This window comes from Vigna radiata, chromosome 5 (assembly GCF_000741045.1).
Source record: "Vigna radiata var. radiata cultivar VC1973A chromosome 5, Vradiata_ver6, whole genome shotgun sequence".
NCBI classification, from domain to species: domain Eukaryota; kingdom Viridiplantae; phylum Streptophyta; class Magnoliopsida; order Fabales; family Fabaceae; genus Vigna; species Vigna radiata.
The window spans coordinates 22,889,161-22,905,317 of record NC_028355.1 but is presented as its reverse complement, the minus strand read 5'-3'; the positions used below and the strand labels follow the sequence as shown (position 1 = coordinate 22,905,317).

The 16,157-nt window shown below is 27.1% G+C and overlaps 1 protein-coding gene across 1 annotated transcript; it reads left to right on the top strand.

The window, feature by feature from the left end:
- The first annotated feature begins 6,674 nt into the window (after positions 1-6,674).
- On the top strand, positions 6,675-10,737 carry LOC106761570 (transcription factor E2FC). The gene is made up of 14 exons (XM_014645129.2): positions 6,675-7,135; positions 7,637-7,802; positions 7,917-7,967; positions 8,061-8,146; positions 8,325-8,413; positions 8,493-8,547; positions 9,246-9,298; positions 9,380-9,430; positions 9,515-9,563; positions 9,656-9,721; positions 9,808-9,884; positions 10,010-10,208; positions 10,285-10,342; positions 10,468-10,737. Exons 1-14 carry the CDS (start codon positions 7,007-7,009, stop codon positions 10,509-10,511), a joined length of 1,173 nt encoding a protein of 390 aa, XP_014500615.1. The 5' UTR covers positions 6,675-7,006; the 3' UTR covers positions 10,512-10,737.
- Positions 10,738-16,157: the final 5,420 nt, after the last annotated feature.

Genomic DNA, 16,157 nt, shown 5'->3' with positions numbered 1-16,157 from the left:
GCATCAAACATTTAGAGAAGAGTTAGAGAGCTAGAGAGGTAAAGAGCATAAAAATGAAAGAGATATAAACAGTAACTAGATTATTCGAGTTGAAATCATGGTGAACTAAGATTACGAGGATGTTGAATGAAGAAACTTTGAAAATGTGGTGTGTGCAATTAAGGAGTCCAAACACTCATGGTTAAAGAGCTCATCGAATATCTTGAGATGCACAAATAACCAAAGAAGAATTGGGCATCACTTAAAAAAGAACTAGTCCAAAAAAGGGGAGAGACTCAAAACACACAAGGAAGAAGACAAGACCAAGGAGATGGAGGAAACATTCCTCGTGACAGAAGTCGAGGATAAGAAGAAGAGGAAAAACAATTTGATCAACAAAATTGGCACAAAATAGGACAAGATTGTCTATGGAAAAAACAGTTAGTCAAGTAACTCAAACTTTAATGTTTCAAATATGACCATTATGCAAATGACTGTTATTCAAGAAAGTGTTTTAATTGTGGTAAGGTTGAGCATTTTGCAAAAGATTGCCGATATGAGAATGAAAAAGAAGAGATGACCAAACTCACGAAAGAAGTTAAAGAAGAAACAATGTTGTTGATGACGGGACATAGTTCGAAGACCAAGTACAAGCAATTGGAGAATTCAGGAGTGCAATGAACTCGGCAAAATAATTAAGTATTGTAGATAGGCCAACTAGACAACTGAGTATGCCAAAGAGGAGCATAAAAAGCTCAGACATCTCGAAGATGTACATGAACAACTAATATAGCTCAATAGAAGGCTCGTGAAGAGCTTAGTAGATCATTAGATAGCTCACCGAAGAGTTTGAATAGCAAAAGGAAAATAATATATTAGTAAGAATTCTGGTAAAAACAGGTCAAATACTAGGATAACAAGAAACCTAGTTAATACTTTCGAATCTATTGTATTTAATATAATTTAATTTATCTCACAACTTACTTGAACGTAACTTTTACATATGATTGATTATCCAAATACATAAAAAGTAAAGGAATGACATTATAATAGGATGATCAAACAATTGTGTACATAGACTAAAATTCTAAATTTAAGGATAGTCTTGACCATATAAAAAATGATTATTTAATTTATTTTACATTTTAAATTTATTAACCAATTATCAACTATAATTTTACATATTTTTCAAGTCAAGTAATATTTTTTATAATTTAAAAAAAATAGAGTGATTATTTTAACAAGTAAGCTATTAGAAAACTTTAGTCTTGAGTATATATATATATATAAGTTAATAAAATCAATCCATCCCCCAAAAAATAATTAATTAAAGTGAAATTAAATCAATTTCTTAAACAAGGTTTACCAGCCACCAAATAACATAATTATAACAAAAATAAAAAATCAATCAAAGCATCTAAACACAAAATCAACCTGAGAAGCCAACTCATAGCAACTTTATGTCTTGACCATCATACTGTTGGCGTTCAAAGATTAAATCTCACAGTCCAACTTAAATCCTTTTTCAAGCTAAATGTATACTGTTTCGTGATTTGAAGCACCTGGCCTAAAAAAATTGATCTACTTATTTTCAAAAAAATGAATGTTAAAAAAGATTGCAACAAAATATGCTTGAAAAACGTATATCGTCAATATTTGCAAATTAAATTATTAATTTTATAAACTTATATGCTGAGTTTTGTGAATCAATTTATTCAATATATAAACAAACAATCTTATTTGGAAACTTTGTTTATATTTTAGAAAGCATATTGTACGTCAAAATAAAGTTGATTAATGAAATTTTATTGTATATAAACTTTTAAACTAACTAGTAAATCAATAAATAAAATTAGTTAGTAAATTAAATACTACTTACTCGTAACACATATTGACTTATATATAATGTACGTGAAGTAAAAATAAAATCTTGATTTTTAGGCGGTTTAATTAATGCACAATAAAAATTTTGAATCTTGCTTTTTTCACACTCTCTGAATTTGTTTAAAATTAAATCAGAGATAAAATCAATAAGTTTTTCTTTTACTTTTCAGAGTTTCTTTTCTTTCCTCTCTGCAAAATTACTTTAAAATTGGAAAGAAAAGAAAAACCTTCTCTTTCCTTTAAGATTTCCCCTCCACGAATCATACTAATAGCACATTGGCATGACCTTACCCTACGTATATATATTATAGATATTTGTTTAATTATGTTGAAGTAATTAATCCATTAATATGATTCGTAAGAACATATGATTACATACCAATTGGCAGTAGATTAGAAGCTAAGAATATAATCATTGGCCTTCTTTTGACAAGTTTAAGAAGAAACAATGGATATTTTCATTTTAAGTTGAATAAAATAACCACGATTAAGCCGATAATGGTCCAAATAAAGTCACTTAAATTCTGTGTTGAGGCAAATTAACCTGTGTTATACAAGTTTATTTAAGAAACTTTGGGAAAAAAAAATCAATGTGTTATTAATTTTATGATTTTGATTAATCATATAATCAGTTTTGAATTTTATTAACTTTTTTCCTAATATCTAAAAAAGTTGGTAAAAGTTACCCGATTGCTTTTTAATTCAGTGAATATCGTAAGTTCATGAACATACATATATAATAATAATATGGTTCCATTATATGATTAATTTATGAGGGCTAAAGAATGTAAACGTGGTGATGATAATGAATGAATGAGAATAGTTGAACATTGTGTCTGATGAATTTTATGATTAGTGTGAAGGTTTGGGGGTAATGATGATTAATTCTTGAGACATTAATCATTGTGTCTTGTACTTGTTTCGCCTAAAAATAACAGAGTTAGGATAGGATGAGGTCATTTCTGCATAAGAAACATATACTTTTTCGAGGTCACAACAAACTCATCTAATTCAGAGTTTTCGCCAAAATAAATCTTCTTTGCTTTATCTAAATGTTATTCTCATGATTCTTTGGTATATTATTTTAAAGTTTTAAATAATATACATTTAATTTTAAAGTTTATTTTTAATTAAATTTAACATAATAAAATATAAATTTATTTTAATTAAGTTTAGTATAATAAAATATAAATTTATTTTTATTTTTTTTTGCGACTCATTTACAAACATGTATTAAAATACTCAGTTACTTAATATCTCAATTTTGGAATCTCAATTTTGGAATGTGAATGAATACGAGAAAAAAGTTTAAAATTTTAAAACCTTAATATCTTTTGTAGAAATCCAATTTAATTAAATCTTTACAATCGACTAAAAATAACTTATAATTCTAATCAATCACAAAATAAAACTCAAAATAAAATCATTTATTCAAAAACAAAATTATAAATTTCTTAACATTCTCAATCGATCACTATATTATACAACATTTCAATTATATGTATGATCATCTGTTGCGATATAAAATGATCATCACAGTATAATCACAAATATAAAGATGAATCACGTATCAATATATGAATTACAATAATAAACACAACAATAACATTAATCACAAGTACTAAATATCAATCACAATAATAACAAATCAATAACTTAAACACAATTATACATTATCACGACACTAGTGGTCTATGCCCTATATCCTGTCATACCACATGTTCATAAAAACCAATCAATTTGAGTTGTTCTGCCATCCAACACCAAACTTGGTCCTGCCATCTTCCCCTCTTCTCGCATCCATGACTGAAAATAACTTCTTTATCATATTCACGGTTGAAAAAAACCTTTTTATCGCATCTACAACCGAAAGAGTTATTAGCACTCAAACCATTCTCTTCTTGCATCCACGGCCAAAGAAATCTCTTTCCACATCTAGAACCGAGAGAGTCATCTTTGGATTTATTAGGTACGACGAGAAGACCCAACTACAACTTATCTTATCTTCATGCACATTGTTGGAAGTCCCACATCGACTAGAGATGAGACCATTTAAGTGTATATAAGTGGGTGCAAACCTCACCCTACAAGCTGGTCTTGTGAGGTTGAGTCCACTTCTAACATGGTATCAGAGCTATGATTGAAGTCCATCCTAACGTGAGGGGGATGTCTTGAAAGACCCTAGAGTCAAAATTATTCATACTATCATTCACTATGCCATAATATCATAAAATAATGTTTTTCTCAAATTTTTTTTTCTGATAACTATAATCTCTATACTAACATAATATAAATAAAAGACATATAGCACTGTTGAGTTTATTTTTTAAAATTTTTATATAAACTTATTATCTTAAAAAATTAAGTTGTTTTTATCTTAATTAATTCTAATAAGTCTCCACATAATATATTCTATAAAATTTTAACTAAATTTTCTAATTAAATTATCCAAAAATTTCTAATTTAATTTTCAGCCCATACATATTAACTTCTATAATAATTATAACAATTATATAATAAAATAATATAAAAATATTATATATATATATATATATATATATATATAAATTCACAATTAACTTATTTATTTTAAAAAATATTTATTAATTTAAAAAATATATTTAATTTGTATATCACAACTAATAATCACATGATAAATAAAACACAAGTTCTACTAAACAGAACTAACATTTAAATATCTTGAATACTTTATTAAATAATAAAACTACGAGTAAGTTTTAAACATAGAAATCAACATGTCATTTTCCAAAATTTATATATATATATATATATATATATATATATATATATATTTAAAAAATATGACGGCACAAATATGAAGTAAATATATCATTAATAATATATTATAACATTATAAATAGAACTGCATCACTTATCAAACTATCCTAGAAGACTTATTAGTTGAACTACAACTGTTTATGAAACTATGTTACAAGACCTATTAATTGGATTGCACCTTAATTACAAACCCCAACCAATCAACTATAAACTTTTCATTATAAAATATACACAAAAATACTCATCCAAATCATACAAAATATACAACATATTATTAAAACTAACAAATACACTCATCGAATCATACAAAATATACCACATATTATTAAAACAATAAATTAATAAACTATATTTTAATTTATTTATTTTGCAACAATTATAACACAAAACCACATAAAACTATTTCTTTTATTATTTTATTTAGATTTTACACTACTCTTAAATAATAAATATTCATATATACTAATTATTTATTATAGATTTTATCTAAAATTAATTGAAAATACGAAGACTCCTTTAGTTTATATAATCATAATATTTAATCATATCTACCAATTTTTTCACAAACTTTAATCATATATCCACTCACATAAACCTTCAAATTTCCTAAAAGAACACAATTTTTTTATCTTTAAATAAATATATTTACTCTCTTTCAAATCCATCTTAAAAAAAATACACCCTAAAATCACCTTTAACGAAAAGTTTAAGTAAATATTTATTGTTATGACTTTAAATAAGAAATCAAATCCAACTAAAAAATTTTAAATCTAGTTTAAATATTCATTTCATCTATCACCTTAGTTCCATTAGGCACAAAATCAAATAAAACCTTCTTTCAAATTAAAAAAAAAAAAAATCAATTCTTAACAAAGACAGCTACTAACAAAGGAAAAATTTAACAATAATAATAAATTTAAAAATTTTAAATCAAATTTTATGGATAAAAATATTGTTGGTAGAATTACAAAAAAAAATAAATTAATTTTGAAAATATTTAGAAATTACAAGTAATAAACAAAATAAAAAAATCAAATCAAAAGCTAAAAAAGAGAAAAAAAAATAAATAACAAGAAAATATTATATGACTTGATGAGTATATACTTATCCACTCATTCCATATTCACACTAATTATTCTCATTTTTGTTTTCATTTAAACTAATATAGTATTTATAGTTTATTAGACAATCTATTTTAATTAATTTTTTTATTACATACTTTTTCTTCTTCTCTTTTAGTGGTTTTACTTTTTTTATTATCACAATTTATGCACATTCAAATCAAATAATTTTTATATTTCACATTTATATATTACTTATTTTTAATAGTTTTATTTATCTTTTATTTTCTTTCACACAAAATATTTAACTCTCGTGTAATAAAAAATTTATATATATTTTTATTTTCTCTAATCTTTAAATTTTTTTTGTTCGAAAAACTTTTGTTTTACTGAAATAATTTTCATTTTCTTCATTTGATATAAGATTTTTTTATAACTTTAATTATATATTTTTTTCTTTGTATAATTTATCAAACAGTTTATCAAATTATTTATAAGACACATATTTAATTATTTTTACATTTTTTAATATTTTTATTTATTATTTTTTATCATATAAAATAATTTATTAATTTTTTATATAATTAATTTTTAGTTCATTAGCTAAGTATAATTCTATCATTATAATTGTAAAATACATTTTATTATTATAATATAATAATTTAATATCATTATTATGAATATTTTTTACCATCATCCAACCTAATAAATTAAAGTTTAAAAAATAAATTTATATTAAATTTTAATTATTATTAATTTAATCATTATTGTTTGTATAATATAGTTCAAAATTATAATTTTTATTAATGTATAAAAAATTTATATTTTATTGGAATTGAGACAAAACAAATAATGAGACATTGTTAAAAATTAATATTTGTTTATTTTGATTGAAATAAATGACATAATAAACTAATGTTATAAAAAATAGTTGGGAAGAATCATGCATATCATTCATACAGCCCACAAAAAATAGGGTAGGAAGAGGCCCAAATAAGAGAAAAATAGAACGAAAGTAAAACAAAAGGCGGGGTAGCGTGTGCATTTGAACTCAACTGACCGCTTTTTTTGCGTTGGTGTTGGCGGCCATTCAGTCTCATCTCATCTCAATATCTCATCACTCACTCTTCACTCAACAACACATCTCTTTTTTGTTTGTTTCAAAATTTATAATCTCATTTTCACCCCTTTTTCATTTCCCGGTACTATATAACAGTGTTGCTGTTACCTCTCTCACTCCCGCTCTCTCTTTCTGTTTTCCAAACCCTTTCTTCTCCCTATTAATGTCGACTTCCGGCCAGGATCATCATCAACCTCACGACCCTCCTCATCCATCTCAATTTAAATTTCACCTACTGCACTCCCCTTCTCACATTTCTCCCCTTTCCCATTCTATTTTTCCCAATTTCTTAGTGAGTTTCTTATTTTCAATTTCTCTCCGCTTTTCATTTTCTGTTCATGATCGGATGGATAGATCATGTCTCTGATTCCAACTAACACAATCTTATCATGCAAATTATACACTGTTTTCGTTGTTACACAATGCATTCATTTCAGTTGTAACAACATTTAACATTCATTTACTCATATGATTTCTTCTTGGGCACACAGTTTAATAGATTGTTTTTGGATTACAAGAGATGAGTCTATGCTTTCAGCGAATTCAGTGTTTTATTTTAAGTTTCTTAGATCTACCTCTACCAACAACTTTTTGAACTTGTTGATCTTCCGATTCAACTAGGTTCTGTGTACTATAAATAAATGTATTTATCAATGATAAAAAATATTGGTTCTCTGTAAGCTTATAATTGAATTTTGTTTTCTTTCCTTTAGATATTAGAAATATACTATGCGAAACCGGCAAATTGTAGTTTTTGTAAGACTTTAATGTTTACAATCAACTACCTATGCAGCCGAGTCAAAGATATGAAAGTAGTCACAGAAGTAATCTCGAAGTGGTTTCTGACACGAGTAAAACAGTTTATCTTCCCAGTCCAGTTCAAACCCAGTCTACTGAAAGAGGAAAGCAAAATGTTAAATCTAGAAACACAAAATCTGGGACTCACAGACCTAGTGCCGGTAACACTCTTTTAGATTATTAGATTATGATTCTGTTAAATTCTTCATTCTGTTGCTTTTATATTATAACTATTATCTTGCTGGAGTTTATGTTGGGTGCATTTTCCTTATCAGGTTCCCCTAATTCAACTGTGGGTAACAACTGTCGTTATGACAGTTCCTTAGGTATGTCTATACTCAAGTATTACTCCACTGTCCCTTTTTAACTCAATTGTCAAGCTGACTCTCTTTATAATGCTTATAATATGCCTTGGACAGGACTGTTGACAAAGAAATTTGTGAGCTTGATCCAAGATGCTAGGGATGGCACCCTTGATCTTAACAAAACCGCTGAGATCTTGGAGGTATAGAAAATGTCTTTCATAGTTTTGTTCACCAAGACACCTTTTGTCAGACTTATTTTGGGCTTCTCTTCCAGTTCTTTTAATTTAAAGTTTCCTATTTGTGTTATTAGTACATGCACTTCTGCTTCATGGCTTTTTATTTCTGGTTTTATAATATATCTAAAACTAATTGTGACAGGTTCAGAAAAGGAGAATTTATGACATTACAAATGTTCTTGAAGGAGTAGGATTGATAGAGAAAACTTCAAAAAATCATATACAGTGGAAGTAAATATTATCATTTTGTTTGTTACTTTGAAGTTTCTTTTATCAGATTTCTGATATATATGATACACGTTGTGAGCAGGGGATGTGATGGACTTGGGCCACGAGAACTGGAGAACCAAATTAACAGTCTAAAGGTTTTAGATCTTTTTTAATTGACTCTGTCCAGATCTCCTACTTTTAGACTGCTTGTATGGTTGCTTTGAATTTAAACATGACTTAATTTTTTATATTCGATCATATAATTGAAAAATGAAAACCTACTTTGCCTCTTTTGAAGCCATGGTATGGTATGTTAAAAATATTTCTTCATAATTGTACAAAATAAAATTCAAGTTTATACCAGCAATTTTCAACTTAAACTGCTCGAGGCATTTTTCTAGAAGCGAAAAGAAAATTTTCAGGTCACATAAGTGCCTAAGAGGATCACTTGTATCGAGTATATGTGTTATGTAGATACTCAAGCTTATGCTTGACATGTTTCTGTATGGATTTAGTGTGTCTTACAAATACATGATAGGATACCACCTTTTAATAAGCTTCTTGGACGAGGCAAAATCTGAATGTAACATGATCTCATCTCTTATGATACTATTTAAATATAGATTGGGTATAAGCCTCATATTGCGGATTGAATGTATTGGTCTCGCCACTTCTATCCTGAACTAAATATGCCTATGCAGATATTATAGCAAGCTTCTGCTAGTGCCTTGGACTGATGCAATTGATCACCAATTTTAGTTTAAAATGCATGTTGCTCTTAGGATTTTAGCTCCACCTGCCAATGCATTGTGATAGAGATTCAGTCAAACTTTGACAATTTGATTCGATACAGGCTGAGGTTGAAAGTCTATATGCCAGGGAATGCGAACTTGATGATTGTATAAGGTCTGTTTGTAAAGTGATATCGCATGAAGTTCCATATCGTTGATCTGTTTTTTTAAAACAATTACCATTTTAATTTCTCAGGAAAAAACAGGAGCTTCTAAGAAACCTAGAGGAAAGTGAAAGCTCTCAGAAGTAGGAATTTCTGACAACTTGTCTTGTATTTAAGTTACAATTTCTAGGTTTCTTTACCTGATGGTAAGCTTGCTTGATCATTAGGTACCTTTTTTTGACTAAGGAAGAGATTCTTAGTCTTCCATGCTTCCAGGTCATTTTTTTTCTTTCTAAACGCTCAGATTTAATGAAGATATATCTATTTACCATTATGGCCACTTTACTTATTATCTACTATTTTCACAGAATCAAGAAATTATTGCAATCAAGGCTCCAAAAGCTAGTTTCATCGAGGTCCCTGATCCTGATGAGGTGGTATCTACTTTCGACTAACTTGGGTGTTGAATCATGTTTGGTGTATCACAGAGTTTTAACTGTCTCCTCACTCAAATGAGCAGGAATCAGTTTTCCGGCAAAGGCAGTACAAAATGATTGTTAGAAGCGCCACTGGACCAATATATCTGTACCTCTTGAGGTACTACTCTACTGTAACATTGCATGCAAAAGTTTCTTTATTATGTTAAATCTTTGTTTGTTTAAAGGTTATTTTTTCTCTGTATTGAGTTTTCTACTAACTGCTGAACCTTTTAACCCTTGAAGCAAGGACGACTGCAAGTATGAAGATGATAGTGTCAAACGGGTGAAATTAATGGATCCATCATGGAACAGTGAGCAATGCAGAAAGAGAGGTGTGGGATTATTAGAAAGCCACGACGATAAACAAAATACTTCTGAAAGTTTCAATTTTCATGAATCACAGGCATCTGGAATTCAAGAAATAACTCCCACTGATTTTGAAGTATGTATAACTTAAGCTCTGAGTTGTAAATTATCAAAATCTGGAAAAACATGTCATGTCATTGTGTTTATTGCAGATGGAAGATGACTACTGGTTTCAGTCAGATCCTGGAGTAAGGCTAACACAACTTTGGGGTACCAATATCTTCTAACTAAGCCCTACTACATGAATTTGATTCTTGGATTTTTATCCTACATGGGGATGAAAGTCAACCACTTTTAAAGTTCATATCAACCAATTCTTGGTGTTTTTTGTTCAGAAAATGAACCAATTATTCCTATAGAGGAGCTTCAAGACTATTAATGGAGTGAGTGGAGTGAAATTTTCTACCGCACAAGCATCACTAACAGATACACTTAATGAGTAAGAGATAGACCATAAATTATTGCAGATGACACAAAGGTACATTCAAACTGTAAATTTGTCTTCATCTTACCGTGTAACTTACGAATAAATAAGATGAGGTATAACTTTTAAATACAGTGTTTCAAATTTAACTCCTAATAAAGTTGCAAATCATCTAATGAAATTTTTGAGTTCAGATTGTAAAATTCTATTTTTTTTACAACTTTATTTTCAGATTGCAATTTTTTCTGAAGTATTTATATCTCACAAAACGGACAATTAATGTTGCTCTTTATTATGACTTAATCTCTTGTTAAATTTTTTTCTAATATAATTATACATCTCCTTTAATTAATTGATAGATTCAAATAAAAAATTTATATAGCTAAGAGTGAGAGATTTCTTGAAATTGACCGCACCAATAATTTGATCCTTAGGACCTTCATAAGTTGTTTTTTTATTCACATAATTGTTTTAAGCAAGTGTAATTCATTACAATTTCTTCGCCTGATTCACGTTATTAACAGTTGCTTCTTACAAATTGAGTATAGGCTCATTCATTTCCAACACTAGAATCCAGAAGCATATAGCGTCAAACATTACTGGATATATTTTGTGTATGCATAATTAGTTTCTAACCATTGAGAGTAATAAATCAAATTAGTCTGCTAGAATTTGTATCTCTAGAACCTTATCAGTAATAAAGTTTCACTATTTTTCTTTTTTGAAAGTTAAATGCTTAATATCATAAAAATAAAATTTTGGATTCACTAATGCATTTAGGAATAAGTGTTCCGATATTCTGAAATCCAAAAATATATTATAGATTTAAAAATATATTTTGAAATATAAAAAAATTTATAAGACATGTTTTGGAAATCATTTCCAAATTTGAAAATACATATCGGACCACCTGTTTCGATAATTCTTTCTTCTATCGGTACCTTCCTTTCTCTCTTTTGTAATTCTCACCCCAATTCAAACAAAATTTTTCATTATTTCTTCTCTTTCTGTTTTCACTTCCACCTCGGTCCAGACAAAAACAAAACATCGATGTGTATTGTTGTATTAGGTTTAATTATGCGTTTTACAGAGCATTTAGGTTCAGTTCCCGGCAATTATCAAGTTTATCAAAGAGGTCATTGTGTAAAATTCATGTAAAAAAATTTCTTGATGAAATGGAGAGTGTAATTCAAAGTTATTTGTAATAGTGATCTTTTAAAGGTTTTTTTAATACATTGAGATAAATTTTACTTTAAAAACTAATAATTATTTTATGAGTACAAAAGTTAAATATGTTGATAGATACATTTTTAATTAAATTTTTTACAAAAATAATTCATTAAAAATGTATTTGTCAAGTTTATTTTATCATAAATAAATGAAAATGTGATTAATTATCAAATATCAATTCATTAAAAGTTATATGCAAGTTTATAAATTTGTTAAGGATAAAGAATGTTTAATAAGTATTAATAAATTTCTGTTTTCAATATAGTAAAAAAATTATTATCTTATTACTAAAAATTTTAATTTTGTTTGAGTTCCATCAATGTTAACTTAAATACATGTTTGGTTTTCAATATAATTATTAAATTTCTTTATTAAAGAAAAATGAACATTAATATGTAGCTAACTTTTTATTTTGTAAATAGCAGGTTCTTATTGATTTCTTCAAAATTAATTGTATGCTAACACTAATTTTCTCTTTAACAAATCTGTGATAATTAGTAGACATGTTTAATCATATTAATCACCAATAAAATTTAAACAAAATTAATAAAACTAAAGGTGTTATAAATATTTTTTTTATTGCACTAGAAACAAATATATAAATAATTGTTGTTATCAACTAACTATTTATCCATATTTTAATACTAATTTACACAAGTTTTAATAAAAAAAAACTGGTACAGGCACACGCAACACATTCATCTCTCATGAACTAATTTGGTCATTTCGTATTTAGAATAAAAAGTCATACATGCTTGGCTAATCTTCGCTTTTACAGACTACTGTAGTGTCTAAAATCTTGATCATGAACGTGACATAAATACTAATACTATTGTTCGTAAATTTATGACATAAAAATTAGTATTATTACTAATACTACTACTAATACTAATAATAATAATAATGGTAATACAAATGATACCAATAATAATAATAATAATATCAGTTTTAATAATAATAGCAATAATTATTATTATACTAATTATCATAATAAAAATATTAATACCAATGATGTTGATGCTAATAATAATAATAATAAATATAATAAACTAATAATAATTTATTGTTATTATAAAAATAATAATAATGTTAATAGCAATACTAATGCCAATACTATGCTATACTAATACAAATAATAATACTAATAATAGTCGTACAAATAATACTAATAATAATAGTTACATAGATAATATAACATAAACATAATAATAATAATAATAATAATAATAATAATAATAATAATAATAAAACTAATAATATTAATACCAATAATAATATAAACAATACTAATAATTATTCGACTGAAGCATAAGAGCATCCACTTGATCATGGGGACAACCAATCTATACCTCAAATTCATCAAAATACCATAATGGCCTTCAGACAAACAATCCCAAGGTTTATTAGATTACAATTCTTTTTATTATAACTCAATATACAATATTATAAAATAAACAGTTAAAAATTATTAGTTTTTATAGATATAATCAAATTTGATTTTAGAAAAAGTAAATGTTTTCTTTACGTGTTGATATTGTTCTTGGTTTAAGTTGTTGTTTACATTTTGTATTTATAAATTAAGATTATAAAATATGGTGTTTTATAATTGATAATATGTTTAAAATGATGAAATTCAATTATTTTAATATTAACAATTTAAATTATGAATAATTTTTTTATAAACAAGGTTTTATTATTTTAAAATATATATTCTCCTTGAAAATGTTTTTCTAGAATTTTTTTTCTATGATATCTTACAATTTATTCATCATTTTAAATATTAGAGATTGTAGATTTTTTTGGTAGTGAGTTCATTAAGATCTTTAGATTAAGTTTCTCTAATAGGGTAAGTTGACTTTTTGCACCTTTTTTGGTCATTTGGTTTTTTGCATGTTGTTATTGTGTTAGTTTGCATGTAGTTTTTGTATTCATTTTGTTAGTCTATGTTGATCGTGGTCTTAATGGTGTGACCAAATCATGATTGTTTTGTTTAGAGGGACAAATTGAGCTACATGTTTAAAAGTGTTTTAAGGGTCATCTTGTTTGATCAGCTTTCAGGCAAAGGAAGCTAATTGTTTTAATGTGTGTCAGTTGGATATTTTGATTGAAAATGATGTGTTGAATTTGGTTCATGTTGTGTTTGGAATTGAATTGAATGGTTTGGTACTCGAGTTAAGTTTTTTTTTTTTTTATTGTGGTTTAGCTGTTATGATCAAAAGAACTAAAGAGCTGAGCAATTGTTCAAATTGGTATGAGCTTAAGGTATACAAACTGTGTTGAACCATTTCTCTGGAATATAAATACTAATTTGAGCAATTGATCAAGCCTTATTTAACTTAAATCACAAATATGAGTGTGTTGAAAAATGGGGTGGTGCAATACTGTTTGGTGTTAAGTGCAAGCTTGGTTATGCAAGCTTTAAAGCATTTTTGCTATAGACCGTTGAGTGCTACTTTTCACCGTTGAGCAACAATGTTTTGGTGTTAAGCGGTGGCAGGGTCCTACTGAGTGTCATCTTGCACTACAGGTTAGGAAAAATTTTAGTTCTAAGATGTTGAACGACAAAAGGGTGTTGTTGCGACGTTTTGAGAAGAATGACATTGAGTGCAAAGATTACCACTGAGCACCACCTTTTGCGAAATGTTTTGCGTTAACCGTTAGGACTGCCACTGACCTCCACCTTTATGAGAGGTTTTGTACTGAGCACCACCTCTTAATGTCAATATGTTTATTTCTTCTTTTATGGTTGATTGGTATTGGTTTAGATAATTTGTGAGTATGCTAGTGAATATTATATTTGTATGTATAAAAATGAAAACTTTTGTTGTGATTATGTGATGTATTGTTTTTGAGAGAATTTCAAGAAAAAGTTCATGTGTAATGTATGTTGTAACATATTAAAGTTCAGAAAGTATGTGTTTTAATATTCTACCAACTATGGAATTCATATAGAGAGTAATAGTTGGGGAGGGTGGGGAGGGAGATGTCCTAGCCACGAGATTATGTGGTCATAAGTGCGAAGGGAACTGATGTTGTGAGTAGTAGGGCGATAATCCTTTTGTTTGTGGCTCTACAAAACATAAATATTACTACAAGTGTATGCTTACAAAGAAATTCAATATTAAAAGCATGTATCCAAATAATTGAGTAAAAAGTCAATTGTCATGTTTGTTTTTATGAGTTTTTAGTACTTTATACACGTTGAACTTGTATTTGATGTGATTCAAGTGATTTATGATGTTTCTTTTGCTCACTAGCTTGCTATGTCTTTTTCTTTGTTATTTTGTTGTTCTTTTTGTGATGATTACTTTACAGTATGATTGACTAATAATAAGATAGATAATTATATGATTTTGGTGAAACACAATAGTGTAGTGAAGTGATCCTTTAGTTTCAACTAATTAACTATATAAAAGTTTTTTTTTTCTTTTGAAAAACTTGAATAATTTTTATTATTGTGTACATGTACTATGCTATCATAGTTATTAAAATAAATAAATATATTAATATTTTATATGACTTCTACAATATATTATCAAAATTTATAATGTTTATATATTATTAGATGAGTTGTTATATAAAAAAAATTATATAATACAATTTCATAAGGAAGTTATTAAAAGGAGTTCATTTATTTTGAAAAATTATAACTAAAGTTCACTTGCTTTTAGGTTTTCACATTTATCTCATGAGTTCAAATATACTTTCATGTCGCGGTATTAGTAATCAATTCACCGTATATACGTGTCTTATATTACTATTACCTTTGACCCTCATTGTGGTTGACAAAAACAAGCACCATGGATGGATAGATAACGAAGAGAAACACTTACCACTAATGGGACCATGAGTGGATGCTCCATTATCAACTTCTCTAAGTATTACAATGATATATAATTAGACATTATCATTCATCATCTCTCTATAGAGTCTACTAAAATCACACACTCAATTTTTTACCAATAAAAATATGAAATATTACAGTTTTGTAAAATATATTGAATCTGCACAATAATTACTTCGTGAAAAACTCAGAAACTTCCCTTATAATAACACACATACAGTCTTGCATAGTCGAATGAAGAGTATAATTTCTATATACTATTAGTAAAATTAACTTTATAGTTTAATGGGTTAAATAGGATTTCAGTCTCTATATTTTGGGGCGATTTTGGTTTTAGTGTCTTTTTCAAATTAAGGTACAATTTAGTCCTTCAATTTTAGAAAATTTTTATTTTAGTCATTTTTATCAAATTTTTTTAACTTTATTTACTGTTTCAAACGCGTTTCTCAGTTAACATTGAAACAAAAATGTGTCAAACAGTGTAAACAATCCAAATGCTATAATGAAACGTGCTTGAAACAACAAAT

Bases quoted from the DNA above. Each gene is read 5' to 3' on its own strand.
- LOC106761570 (XM_014645129.2), top strand. From the start codon at position 7,007: ATGTCGACTTCCGGCCAGGATCATCATCAACCTCACGACCCTCCTCAT. The intron at 8,147-8,324 runs GTATAGAAAATG...TAATTGTGACAG, and splicing joins AAACCGCTGAGATCTTGGAG to GTTCAGAAAAGGAGAATTTA. The intron at 9,299-9,379 runs GTCTGTTTGTAA...TTAATTTCTCAG, and splicing joins GAACTTGATGATTGTATAAG to GAAAAAACAGGAGCTTCTAA.